The 13,744-nt window shown below is 29.7% G+C and overlaps 1 protein-coding gene and 1 non-coding gene across 11 annotated transcripts in view; one reads left to right on the top strand and one right to left on the bottom strand.

Moving 5' to 3' along the window:
- Nucleotides 1-13,744, bottom strand: part of LOC126743361 (uncharacterized) — an 82,270-nt gene that overhangs the window by 23,319 nt on the left and 45,207 nt on the right. For 8 of the 10 annotated variants that reach the window (XR_007662841.1, XM_050450407.1, XM_050450402.1 and 5 more), the window contains 3 exons: nt 11,248-11,470; nt 5,752-5,909; nt 260-286 (listed from right to left, as the gene is read on the bottom strand). Coding sequence is in view for 9 of the 10 variants with exons in the window: in XM_050450407.1 (XP_050306364.1) it covers nt 260-286; nt 5,752-5,909; nt 11,248-11,470 (408 nt within the window). In the remaining variant the exon portion in view is untranslated. The remainder of the gene's footprint in view (nt 1-259; nt 287-5,751; nt 5,910-11,247; nt 11,471-13,744) is intronic. The other 2 variants (XM_050450404.1, XM_050450405.1) reach the window with 2 other exon arrangements.
- Trnah-gug (transfer RNA histidin (anticodon GUG)) lies at nt 6,891-6,962 on the top strand. The gene has a single exon. It is a non-coding gene; the product is annotated as a tRNA-His (tRNA).

Raw genomic sequence — 13,744 nt, 5'->3', positions numbered from 1 at the left:
CGCTATCGGAGCTGTCTTTCGAGGACATACGTTCGAAAAAGCCGGTAGTATCGCGATTAGAAAGCGGAGGGGTTTTAGCTACGTTTAAGGGTTGCATCTCAAGCATTTCGGCATGCAGAAAATTAGAAGAAATGGTGACGGGACGGGGACCGTGGTGGTCCCGTTTTATACCAGCGGAGGCGCGCTTACGCAGAGAGATTGTGGTCAGCGGTGGCGGCAAGGACAAAGCTGCGCTATTTTTCTTGGTTGTTGTACTTACATCGTCCAGTTGCTTTTCTACCTTCTGCTGCGTCCGGAAATGGCACCACAGAAAAAGGATTTTTTTATTATACAGGTGGATTGGGATCTTGTAATAAAATAACCTCAAGTAGTTTTCAGATTCTTGGTTTAGTTATGTTAGCACTAAGCATCATTTTTATAGTGTAACTATTATTGATGAGAGTTAATAAATTTATGTTATGAAGGAGATTTAGTATTTTTAAAAATTAGTCATAAAAATTTAAATATGTCTTACCTGACATCTTTTTTTAGTAATAGTTTTTTTAACACTTCATAAACATACGAGGATAGAATATCAGAAACTATTATATAGGGCAGTCCATTTACCTTGAGACAGCTTGGAAACTGATTTAAAAACATTTTCGCATATCTCTTCTTACGAACTTTAGTGTATAGAAAAACGAGCAACTTTTATTCGACACATTTTTTTATTTCAAATTTTTTCAAAGAATTTTCATCCTAGAATTTGTTTACCTTTTTTCTTCATATTATGACGTGCAATCCATTCTTAATGCAATTATAAATATTAGGTTCAAAATTGATTTGTGTTGTAAAGCTGGCAATCACTTTGTGTAGTTTTTTTAGTTTTAACACAACTCTTTTAAGAATAGTATAGTTTAATAAAATAGATCTTTACAAAAACCATTAATAAATAATATGCTTTATTATATATATAAGCATCTCACTAAAGGTATGGGACATACTTAATGAATGGCACACCAATAACGTTCGTTTCGTTCAATCGAAGTTGATTCGCAATCGCTTGAATGAGCGATGTGAAATAATCAGGTCGTTTTAGAAGATGATTTGGAAGCTTTTCATAAAAAGGTAAGAAAGAGTCGATTGTCGCACACCCGAAAACGTTCTAGAACTGAAAGTAACAAAGATTTAATTAAAAGGTTGTTAATTACATCAGAACCATTTACGGCCAATTATAGTAAAAAAAACTTGATAATAAGAAGATCCAAACGTACCTAACATTACCATGAAACGTAAATTTGAAATAGCTTCGACCATAGTAAGAATACAGCACTTTTATTTTTTATTCTTATGTATTTCATTTGCATATAGCCAATAGGTTGTTTAGGTAATAGATATATATTGGTTCTATGTTTTTAATGTTATAAATTAGGTTATGATTCTAATTACTATTTAAGTAGATAGAAATATATACGTATATATTTATTCTAGTTTTTTACATAAAAATAATCGTGAAGCTATTTTAGGTACAGGATCTTTTCCCCATATATTGACCCCTCCTCTACAGGAGTTAGGTGAAAACTAAGAAAAAAACAAATATACAAAACTTTTAAGATTTGACTTTTAATTTTCGAAACCGATGTTACATTTTTTTTTCTTTTATAGATGTCAAATTTTGACAAATGGTCAGTTTTTTCTAGCTAGTTTTTGACGTTTGTTATAAAACAAATGATTCAGACATTATCATTTTGCCGTTTTGTAAGATAGATGTAGAAACAATAAAACCTTAAGGTTTAATATTTATTAAGCAATATTTACTCGTTTTTTGACAAAAATTCATTATTTCAATATTTGTTTAACTATAAATTAAATCCAAATAATTATATTAATATAATTTATATAATCTTGTTCAGTTTTTTTTATCGTATTACTTATAAATTGTCTACGATTTTGGTAAATATAATTTATAATGTCAAACAATAACAATGCATGGCCTCCCAAGATCTTCAATATTAAATTTTTTTAAATTTTAAAATATATACGGTTCTAAATATCTAAAACGGTTTAATTAAAAGTAGTTAAATCATATATATTTGAAATCAGAAAATTCCTCTCTTTTTAACTATGAAGTTATATTTTTACGTTGCTTAATTGTACAAATAAACTGGAGATGTTTTGCGAAACCCAGTGACGAGAAAAATCGAAAACATGATTATTATAAAAAAATTTCCTGATTTTTGTTTGTGCTCTTCATTTATGTTAACCTCAACAATAATATTTTTAGTTTGAAAATCCTTAAAAATTTTGATTTTATACTACACTCTTCAAAACAATTATTGGATATTTTGGTAAACCCTGTATAAAACCTTAATATTAAAATCGTAAAATGCTGTTTTAGTACCAATAATATTATCCCTTTTTGAGATAAACCGACCTGGAATATACAAAAAATATGCTGCTCTTATTAGTTTTTTCCCTTTCTGTCTTTTTCACTGAAAAATATAATTCTTAAATTTACACGGAACCACACTTTGACTAGTAAATTATTAACCTTTTTCAGAAATTGTTACACTTTGAATAATAACAACATGAACAACGATAACATATGACTTACAAGACATTCAACAGAAGCTGAAGTGCAAACTATTATTACGTTGTTCGGTGAAGAATTTAATCAATAATTGAAAGTTGCCCGTATTCTACATATTATCCAATCGCCAATAAATTAATAAGGGTCTTAAGACGGTACGCGGATACTCTCGCATTCACCAGACGTCCAGCTCAAGGCCGTCCAAGGGTAACAACAGCGGCACAGGATTGATTTTTGTACTTGCAAACTTTGAGAAATCGTGCAACAACAGCTAGAAACTTACAAAATCAGTTGAGACGAGTTCAAGATTAATGATCAGACAGCTAGAAACAGACAGAGAAAAATAATTTAAGACCAAGAAGAGCATCAACTGGTTTACCCCTCACCAGGCAACACCGTGCTGCCAGATTAGCACTTGCCAGAGAACACATCGACTGGAGAGCTGATGACTGGAGGGTTGTACTATTTTCTGACGAATTAATATTGACTCTCTTAGACAAATGATCGTCGAGTAATAGTATATAGAAGACCTGGAACCAGATTCCAACAAACCAATATACGTCAGTTAGATGCTTTTAGGTGTTATGGTTTGGGAAGGAATAAACTTAGGTACTTGTACTGATCTTTATATCTTTCAACAAGATACTTTAAATCTGAAAGATATATTACAGTTATTCTGCAAGAGTATGTTATCCCTTTTGCCCCATTTGTTGGTAATAATTTAATATTAATGCATGATAATGCTTAACCACACACAGACCGCATAGTAAGGAGGCTCTTGCAAGGATTTTGCGGATATTAATGGTCAGCTGGGCCGCCAGACCTCAATCCAATAGAAGATATATGGGATGCACTCAAAAGAAGCAGATTAAATCCACCAGAAACACTGGAACAGCTGTCTGAAGAGCTTACTTATAAGAATACAATGGCATTTCTAAAGAGTATGTTAATGATCTGATTATAAGTATGCAAAGGCGTTGCAGGGCAGTTGGACCAAGAGGAGGCAGTAATGAATATTAATTTATTTATTAGTAACTTGTTTATAATAGAACTAATCGTTAATTTTTGAAAGCAGATTATATTTTTTCTCATCGCACTTAAATTATACAAAAAGTACTAACATTAAAATTTGTTTTTCATGTACAGCAAACTAAATTTAAAATAAAAAATATGCGATACTTTTTTTGACTAGTATAGTTTATTGAATTTTTGTTCTTTTCCTAATATAATAGTTTATATAAAATAAAATAAATTCGTCGAAATGATAGTAATAATTATTATTATTGCTTAAAAATGTATCTAAAAAATATGTTTTATTACCTGTGTATGAGAAGTATGAAAAAAAGTTATATTTTTTCCGAGTTTCCGAGTACTACTACTACTTACACTGTTATGTAAGAAGTCGATTTCTAAAAAAAAATTAATAAAAGTCCTTTAGAAATCAAGATATAAACCTGAGTTTTATTAATAAATTCAAAAATAAATATCTGTATTGCGTAAGCGTTTGGTTCATCATTATATTAGAATACGCATTGATATTTTACCTAAGCAAATGTTGTACCAAACAACTGACCAGAACAAAATATCAGGATTTTTTAAAAAAAATTTATATATAAGAATGTGTAAAAGGCAACGCTAACTGGCAAAATACTTTCTTGTTTAAATTAGAAAAATCGACCGTTTTCGATTTCGATCACACGCGTTATAGATTAAACCTTAAATACACGTTCTTATTTATGCATCAATTTAAAAAAAAAATGGCATTTTTGTTTTGGTCAGTTGTTTAGTACATTTATTAAATATCAATGCGTGTTCTAATATCATGACGATCAAATAATTACATACTAGACATTTATTTTTCAATTTACCATTAAAACTCGCTAACATTAACACATTAAAACTTGATTTCTGTTGGACTTTTAAATATATTTTTTTACTTCTTACTAACATGTATGGTTAAAACTTGTCAAATAAGTTGTGAAACCCGGTATATGTAATGTTACATCTTTTTAAAATCTCAGCTTATAATAATAATTAATTATTTAATTTTCTTTTGTATATTTTATATGCTTATATATGTATGTAAGTAGGAACCCAAATTATAATTATATCTTTTAATACGTTTTTAAAACCAACAGTATAACATACATTACATTTTATACTATTTTTTAAAGCGCCCTTTTAAAATAACTAATTTTCTCTAAAGATTGACTAAATGGACTAAAACATAAAGTCTTGAGTTTTACTCGATTCCAAACCAATAGTTCAAAACATTGATTATTTAAATTTGGTTTAAGTGTTACTTTATGATAGGTTAACAATAGTTATTAATAATTTATATAAGTAACATTTTGACCAACTTTAATAGCATTTATATTTTTTAAACTTCATTAGATATATTAATAACGTATCGGTAAAAATTTACTAATGCCAGGATTAGTAAATTATATTGTAACAAAAGGGAAATAAATATATAGATTTTTTTCATAAATATTTTTTTAAGTTATAGAAAATTAAGTGGTTTTAAGCCCACAAAAAACGATTTCACGAAATTTTATGGATCATTTCGAGCCAAAGAACAGACACCGGTTAGGAAACACCCTGTATTAAATAAACATAGATATGTGCTCCCTTGTAAAACTCCCTATATAAAAATGCTTCATTTATCATATACATATTATACGATCATTACATTACATGCTTCATTTACATATTAACCGATATCTACAGTATAAAAGGCGGAAAAACTAATTCTCTCATAATTTGTAATAATTATTAAAAATTCCACTCACGTCAAACAAGCAATAAAATACAAGCAGTACGTATAAATGAGGTTATTTTATTACAACTGCGACTATAACATAATGTAAATAATATTAATAATAGGACAAAAAATAAAGTAAAATTAATATGCGAGTGACAAAAAATTCTTCAATAACTGTATCTTCTATTAACACCGTTGTAAAGACAACAAAAAGAGCCTGTCGTTACTTGGACTTCAATATGTACAAATAATATAACATTTCTGTTTAAGCTTTAAACATTTTGTTATTTTATATATACATAGATCATAATGAAAAAAAGTTAATGGGTAACGGACACATTAAATTCCATTTACACAAAAAAAACCACTAAAAAACGCTAAAATATCATAAAACCAGTCGTTCTACAAAAGCACTCACCTCATTTTGACTGCTGGAATTGTCATAATAATTAACAGTTTGCTCTTCCCGATTAGATTCTTTGCTTTGATTGTACTGGTTGTTTTGATCGTTCCATGTCATTTGCTGTTGATCGTGCCAGTAATTTTGTGACTGAGGTTCTTGGTACTGGTGTGTATCTAAAAATAAGCCAATGTATTTATATTACAGTTTGAACATATAAATAAATAACACTTTTAGTGAAAAAAGTTAACTTTAACGGTATTCATACAGTAAAGTAACGTCACAGTTCCATGTTGGTCTAATTCAGTTAAGATCAGTCAATAATTTTTCTCTTATTATTATAGAATTGCTAATTTTACAGTCGAAAAATTAGCTACACTTGCTATATCTCTTGATGAAAAAAAGAGACGACTTGAACCCGAAAAAGGAAGTTGGTATGCATGGTTAAAAATAGAAATTCAGAGCGCATTTAGAACTTTTATAAGAAATTAATCGATGCAGTAAGCAAACCCCCGAGTATATATTTTTTGCAAAGAAAAAAGTGAATATGTATTTAAAGGAAGCAATTAAACTCAATAAATAAAAACAAACGAACAATTATTTAAAAATTAAGTGAATATGTAGTGAAACAAAAAAGGTAGATAAAAGAAGGATATTAACGAAAATATCAGGAATTTATAATATGGATATCACATTATATCCTTTAAAACATATCTAGATGTTACTTGGTTTTCTAATAATTAATTCTAAAAAAAAATATGTATAGTTGAAGAACTTAAAAAATATAAGAAGAAACAGGCATAAAATCGATCAAATCAGAAAATAAATATTTTCGCTGCTTCATTAAGTCGCCTAAATACGTCTTAATTAAATCAACTATTTTGAATCTAATTTTAATATCCTCTTCGTCGTGGTAAAAAGATTTTATTACAAACTATATTTTCATAAAGTTAAAAATAACAAAAAAATGCTTATTCAGAGTTTCAACATTTAGTTTAAATTAATTTAACGCATGAATGGGTAACCGAATTAGTGACGAATGACACGCCCAAATTGTTTTATAAAATTCAATTAATTCCTTATTGTGTTATTGGTTAAAGTAGATCACAATTTCCTAGTTCTGATTAAAATAAGATTGGCTTTCATGTCTCTTGATAGCCGTGATCGTCTAGTGGTTAGGACCCTACGTTGTGGCCGTAGTAACCCAGGTTCGAATCCTGGTCACGGCAAGGACAATTAATTTTTTATATTTTATTTTGTTTAATATATATATATATCGGTATATATATCTAGTCGGTGACGGTGGAGAACGTGTATGAATCTGTTAGTTTAAATTAAAGGCAACGATCTGTTTCTTGTTAGAAATAAGACGTGACCAATGTGTTACTGAGCCCTTAAAGGTTACAGAAATTTAAATATACCTCGAGTGGTTATTATTAATATTATTACAGAATATTGCATTATTACTTGCATTTAAGGCAATATAATACATAGCTTTTTTTTATTGAGAAAATGGTAAAAATCTCAAAAACTGACACTGATAACTATTATAATACGGTTTTTTTTTAAAAAGCAAATTCTTGGCAAATATTATTAACATTAATTTAAAAACCATTTTACAGAATTAGAAGCTCTGGTTAATCATAAGATAAAACGTTCATATTAACAAGGACCTAGAACGTTCGTTATTGAAATATAGAAAAAAATATTTCAAATTTGGTTCATGTTAAGACGAAATAGATAGATATTGTTTAATTAAGCGATACGAGATCTGAAAAATGTAAAACGTGTTCCATTTCTTGATTTAAAGTTTTTTATACAGTATTTTCATAGTAGGTATTTTTAAATGATTTAAACTATAACTATAAGTATTATAGGTACCTAAATTGTGCAATCTTAAATGCAAACAGGTAGTTATATTTTATGGTATATAATGTAGATATATCCTAAAAACTTAATGTATTTTTCAGTATTGTTGCGCATTTGTTGTAAGAATGTCAAAGTTTGGCCCCGTAGTGTGTAAAGGTGTTTTAGATTTTAAAGCAAGGACTATAGTACTAAACGTACATGATGCACTTGTGCATCAAATGCCTTTAAGTACTGTTAGAAATCTAGTTTCTACATGTGCCAATATGACAGGCATAAGTAAAGCAACAATTTACAGACTTCTTAGTGACAGAAAAAGTGAAAACCGTGAGAACTTGCCTAAGAGTGTAAAGAAAACTGCCGGTAGGAAGCCGATAGCAGTTGATGAGACAGCAAAGCATATCATCAGGAGGACAGTACATTTATTTTATTTTAAGAATGAAATCCCAACTATCGACAAAATTTTGACACTTATAAAAAAAGACGAAAATGTACCAGAAATGGAAAGAAAAAAATTATGGAAAATTTTACACGAATTAAATTTTTCTTGGCAAAAGCAAAATAGAAAATCTATTTTAATAGATAAAGAAAAAATAGTCTGTTGGAGAAGAAAGTATTTAAGGCAAATTAAGGAGTATCGAAAGGAAGGAAGAAAAATGTATTATTTGGATGAAACCTGGCTTAACGAAGGACATACCGTGAGCAAGTGCTGGCAGGATAAAAATGTTGGAAGCTCCCGTCAGGCTTTTTTAGAAGGTTTATCGACTGGCTTGAAGTCTGCTTCTGGTAAGGGCCACAGATTAATAATTACACATATTGGGAGCTATAAAGGATTTTTAAATGGCGGTCTGTTTGAATTCGAATCGAAGTCAACTAAGGATTACCACGAAGAAATGAACGCTGATGTTCTTGAAGATTATTTTTCCGAAATGATCAAGTCAATTCCCGAAAATTCAATTATTGTTATGGACAATGCCAGCTACCATTCAAGATTAATAGAAAAATTACCGTCATCCTGCTGGCGAAAAGGGGAAATAAAAAACTGGCTTACCGAAAAAGAAATACCTTTTGGAGATGCCGCGGTAAAAGCAGAGCTTCTGACAATAGTTACAGAAAATAAATTAAAATATAAAAGACACGTTGTTGACGAAATGGCAAAACAACACAATATAACTGTTCTTTGTTTGCCACCTTACCATTGTGAATTAAATCCTATAGAGTTAATTTGGTAATGGCTCAAGTAAAAGGATTTGTGGCTAAAAATAATAAAACCTTTAAATTGAAAGATGTGAGAGAACTTCTGAAAGCAGCAGTAGATAACGTTACCCAAGAAAACTGGAGCAATGCTGTGGATCATGCTATAAAAGAAGAAGAATAAGTAAAAGTAAAAAATAAATAAAGTTTGTCATAAAAATAAACTTGAAACCATTGTTCCAAATTTTACGACCTTGTTTGTTACGACCGATTTTATTGTATTTGAGACCATACAGAACTTGTCCACTTAAAATTGGTAAAAACAGCCTGGTTTATCATTTTGTTACATGTAGAAAAATGGAAGACTCACCCTTTATTTATGCTACTTCTGCATAAATAATGAGACACTGTGCTCTCACCAAAAAGGAAATAGAGTATAGGTTAATCCTAGATAACATGCACAATTAAACATTACATTTTTTCTACTATTAAGTTTACCCCAAATATTGTAAAATACAATTGTTATACTCTAAGGAATATTAGAAAGCTGCTGATGTAAGATTCGCGTGGACAAATAGTGATCTTGTTGTTTTGACATAGAAATGCCTCCTCATCCATAGATGTCATGATAGATGACATCGGCATCTCTGACAGCCTAAAAATCTATATATTGTCATATGGGTAAAGTTATTCCATTGTACTAAACTGTACTAAAAGTACTGATCATCAGAATATTGGCTGCGAGTTAAATTGCAATATTCTTCGACGGAAAAAACAGTCTTTGCAAAAAGGCCCAAAACGTCGTGGTTTACTGATATACTAAAAATTATTAGAAAGCATCGCGATAATCTTTTAGCTAAATACAAGGAAACTACAGATTTACCTGATTGGAATTTGATAAATTTATTCACACAGACCATGAGAAATGAAAAAAAATATAATACTGATAAATATTACCGATAATCCAAATACCTTAAAAAATTCAAATAAATATAAACCAATTTTTTGAACGACTTTTTTGACCTGTCCCTTAAACCAATGTTTAAATACTTCATCCTGTTCAATAACATGGAAAACTGCTGTTGTCTTACCACTTCCCAGAGGGTTTAACATTGGTTGCATCTCGGAATTAAAACCCATTAATTTCTTATTGGACTCAAAACTTTTTGAGAAAATAATGTATTCACAGGTACTAGAACATTTGCTACAAAATAATTTACTACCGGACCCTCAGTCAGGATTTCGTGAAAACTATAGCATCACGTCAGTTATTAATTAAAATACTAGATGACATAATATGATGATGAGATGGCATACATTTGTGCACCCGATAGTGGAAAAACATCAAGCTTAATATATTTGGACTACAGTAAAACATTCGATATCATAGACCACCAGATTTTATGTGCAAAATTACTTTTACGGTTTTTCTGACGGTGCAGTACTCGTTGATGAGAAAATGTCTGAATCGCTTCCTGTGCTTTTAATAGTGCCTCAGGGATCCACACTAGGTCCGTGACTGTTTTTTTAATTTATACGTTTGATATGCATATATACTTTATTATTCTTATCAAAAAAATGATCTTAAGACATTAAATAAATATCCATATAAAAAGGTAAAAAATTACTTCAAAATGCCTCGAAAAGATATAAAAACGTCAATACATAGGAGCAAATAGTTCTTAATCGACCGCCGAGTTAAATAAAAACAGTAATTTATACAATACAAAGGATAAGTTTGTCGGGATAATCCGTAAGACGGAAGAAACAAAGGTGGTACCTGCCTACACGTGTTTCTGCTTTTTGGCTTCTTTAGAGCAGCGCAAACAGAAAACCGAAGAAAAAAGGGAAAACACGACAAAACCTTAATCCAAGTCAATATAGTTTTAAAACAAGAAAGTTAGCATGGAAGTTAAATTATAAAATGATAAGTTTGTCGGGATACTCCGTACGGTGGGTAGCAGAAGAAACAAAGATGGTACAAATGCTGTACCAACAATATCAAGTTATTTCAATATATATTAAACTTATCCTTTCATCATTTAACTCTCCGCGATAACTTTCTTTCTTTAAGTAATTTATAAATTTTTAATAAGTTTTATGGGTTATAAAAAACATATGTACACGTGTATTAATCAAACTACTTCTAACAACTTTTCTTTGACATCCCTATCAAAAAAACCACGGGCTATCACTGATATTATTCAATTTTGAACTGTTTTTTTTATCTTGCTTATCTGATTGGCTGGCAACGCCCTTGAATAAATATACGGTTTAAATTGAGGTATCTTTATAACAATAATGAAATCAAGAACGTGAATTTCCTAGTTATATGGCCTAGATTGAATTTGAAAAAAAATGACCCAAATTAACCCAAACCTCTTAAAATGAGTACCTAATTTGCTTAATAAAAACAGTTCAAGTTAGAAAAAAAAAACCAAATAGAACACTTACTATTTAAAATTGGCTCTGGAAATTGCTGAGCGGATTGATCTTGAACAGACCAAACTTGCGGATTTTCATATTGGGACTGTTCAAATTGTTGCCTTTGATTCTGGTCGTACAATTCTTGCTCCTGTTGCCAAACGTCATCTTGTACGTAAGATTGCTGTAGGGTGTGATCTGTACCAATAGTTGTATGTAGATCTTGGTTTACAGGATAATTTAGTACGCCTGCCTAAAAAATATTGATTTTTAATTATACAAAACCTAACTCTTGGCTCTCCAATAAACATTATTAACTTGAAGAACAGGTTATACACGGTAGAGATGAAATAATACAATGTTTTGCATGCCAGTGGAATATATTTAACTAAATTAATTATTAATATTTAATTAATAATGTTTTTATTAAAATCAGTGCTTTTGGTCTGTTAGACTCTCTTCAGGGCCGCACGCTGACAACAAGTAAAAAGGTTATGGAGCGACCAAATGTAAAGAATAATAAAGTTACCTACTTGTAAAAGAGTTCACAGAGAAATACACTACAGACAGAATACATGACATGGACTGATGTACAAAGGTTTAAAACGAAAGAAAACTCGCACACATATTTAAAATCAATTAAAAACTGAAAATCAGACATCAATAACTCACAGAGGTATTGTTTGACAATATAAAACTGAATATTAAAAAAAACATCAAAGAAAAAGAAAAAAAACATCAACACAGCTCTCGCACACGAAGGGTTAATTTTTATTTCTCTAGAGATCCTCTCTGTAATCTAAAGCTTTAAGGTTGTTAAATTTATAGGTACATATGACTTTACTATCTTCGCTGGTTATAATCCAATTTCGAAAAATTGAGATAGTGTCCAAAAGCGGAATATTGTGTTTTTTTTTACGTCTTTTTAATTCTTGTTGAGTTAAGTGACCTTACCGTTTTTCTAATATATACGGAAGGACAGTAACACCACATTTTTGAATATAAGCTAGAATTTGTTTATTGTTTATGACAATTGAGTATGAATATTCTCGAAATCTGGTAAAAATTATATTTTTTAATATTGCGACAAAATTTAGGGGCGTGTGCCTTGGATAAAAATCAAACAAAAAACTTCCTATGAACACCTATCCTAAACGTCGTAGATTTTACACTACAGGGAGATAAAGCTGAAAGAAAAAAAAAACTTACTTTTTTTTGATAAATAAATTTTATATATGTATTCATGTATTTGAGGCATGTATTCGAATGTTTTACCGGAAAAACTTAAAAAAGAAATGCTGAAAATAAAGTTATAATTAAGATAAAGTAATAGTTAGTACAGTAGATAAAAGTAATTATTGATAAAGTAATAGTTGTTGCTATGCACAACAATGGTATTTATTTTTTTATGCGAAAACCGTGCATCGGGCGAAAAATTATCAAAAGACCAGATATGCTCCAGATATGGCCAGATATATTTGATACTGAGGTATCAAATTTATCGAAAGAAGTTTTTTTCTTTTAACTTTATTACCCGATTATAGTGTAAAATCTAAGACATTTAGAACATATGTGCATAGGAACTGTTTAGCTTGATTTTATCCAAAGAACAGACTTTTTTCTATTCATAAAGAGTTAAAATATTTTAACATTTACTTTTATCTAGAAATACTTCGGAATTGTTAATATCTGATTTTAAATTTTTAATGGTTTTTAAATATATGTTTTCCTTTGTTTTAAACCTTTGTACATCAGCCATGTATTTTGCATGACTTGTTTTGTAGTGTGTTTTTCTGTTAACTCTTTGACAAATAAGTAATTTTAATAATAATAATGATAATATTAATATTACTAATAATATAAATCCAAAAAAATAAAAACATACATAACTCACAAAACACAACAATACACAATCACAAACAAAACATACTCTAGCACTAGGGCTACTCTTACTTAACCATTAAAACTAGATATACTCTATTTTAGAAGTGTATAGAGCAATAAACTGGGGAATTCCGTTCTGTTTGGCTACATTTCGCGGTAGTTCATAGGCGCAGGTACTTATAATATTTATGAATTTAATTTTCACGGATTAAATGCCTTTATTTTGAAAGAGATTAAATACTAAATAAATACTTTTAATCCTTTTGTATAGGTACCTATCTTTTAACGCTTTGTAACATGCAAAAATGGGGTCAGGTAATATATACAGACTATAAATACTTTTAAATCATATTTTAAACGTTAGTAGTCACTGCTACGCTGTAGTGTAATCACAATATTATTATCCCAATATTTAAAAAATGGAGGTATTCAGTCCAACGAAAAGATGTACTAAAAATTCTCCACTATCGCTGAGTGAAAAAGTTATTATTTTAAATGTACATGATTGCATAAAACACGATTACCCTAGTTTTACTGTGCAAGAAATTGTTGAAAAATGTTCTCGAATGAGTGGAATTGGAAAGTCCAACATTTTCAAATTGTTGCGGGAAAGAAAAGTAGCAGGTCAAGTGGAATCTCCCAA

This window comes from Anthonomus grandis, chromosome 12, assembly GCF_022605725.1.
Source record: "Anthonomus grandis grandis chromosome 12, icAntGran1.3, whole genome shotgun sequence".
Taxonomy (NCBI): Eukaryota; Metazoa; Arthropoda; class Insecta; order Coleoptera; family Curculionidae; genus Anthonomus; species Anthonomus grandis.
Note: the sequence above shows the minus strand (reverse complement) of the source record. Positions and strands in the feature narration are given on the sequence as shown.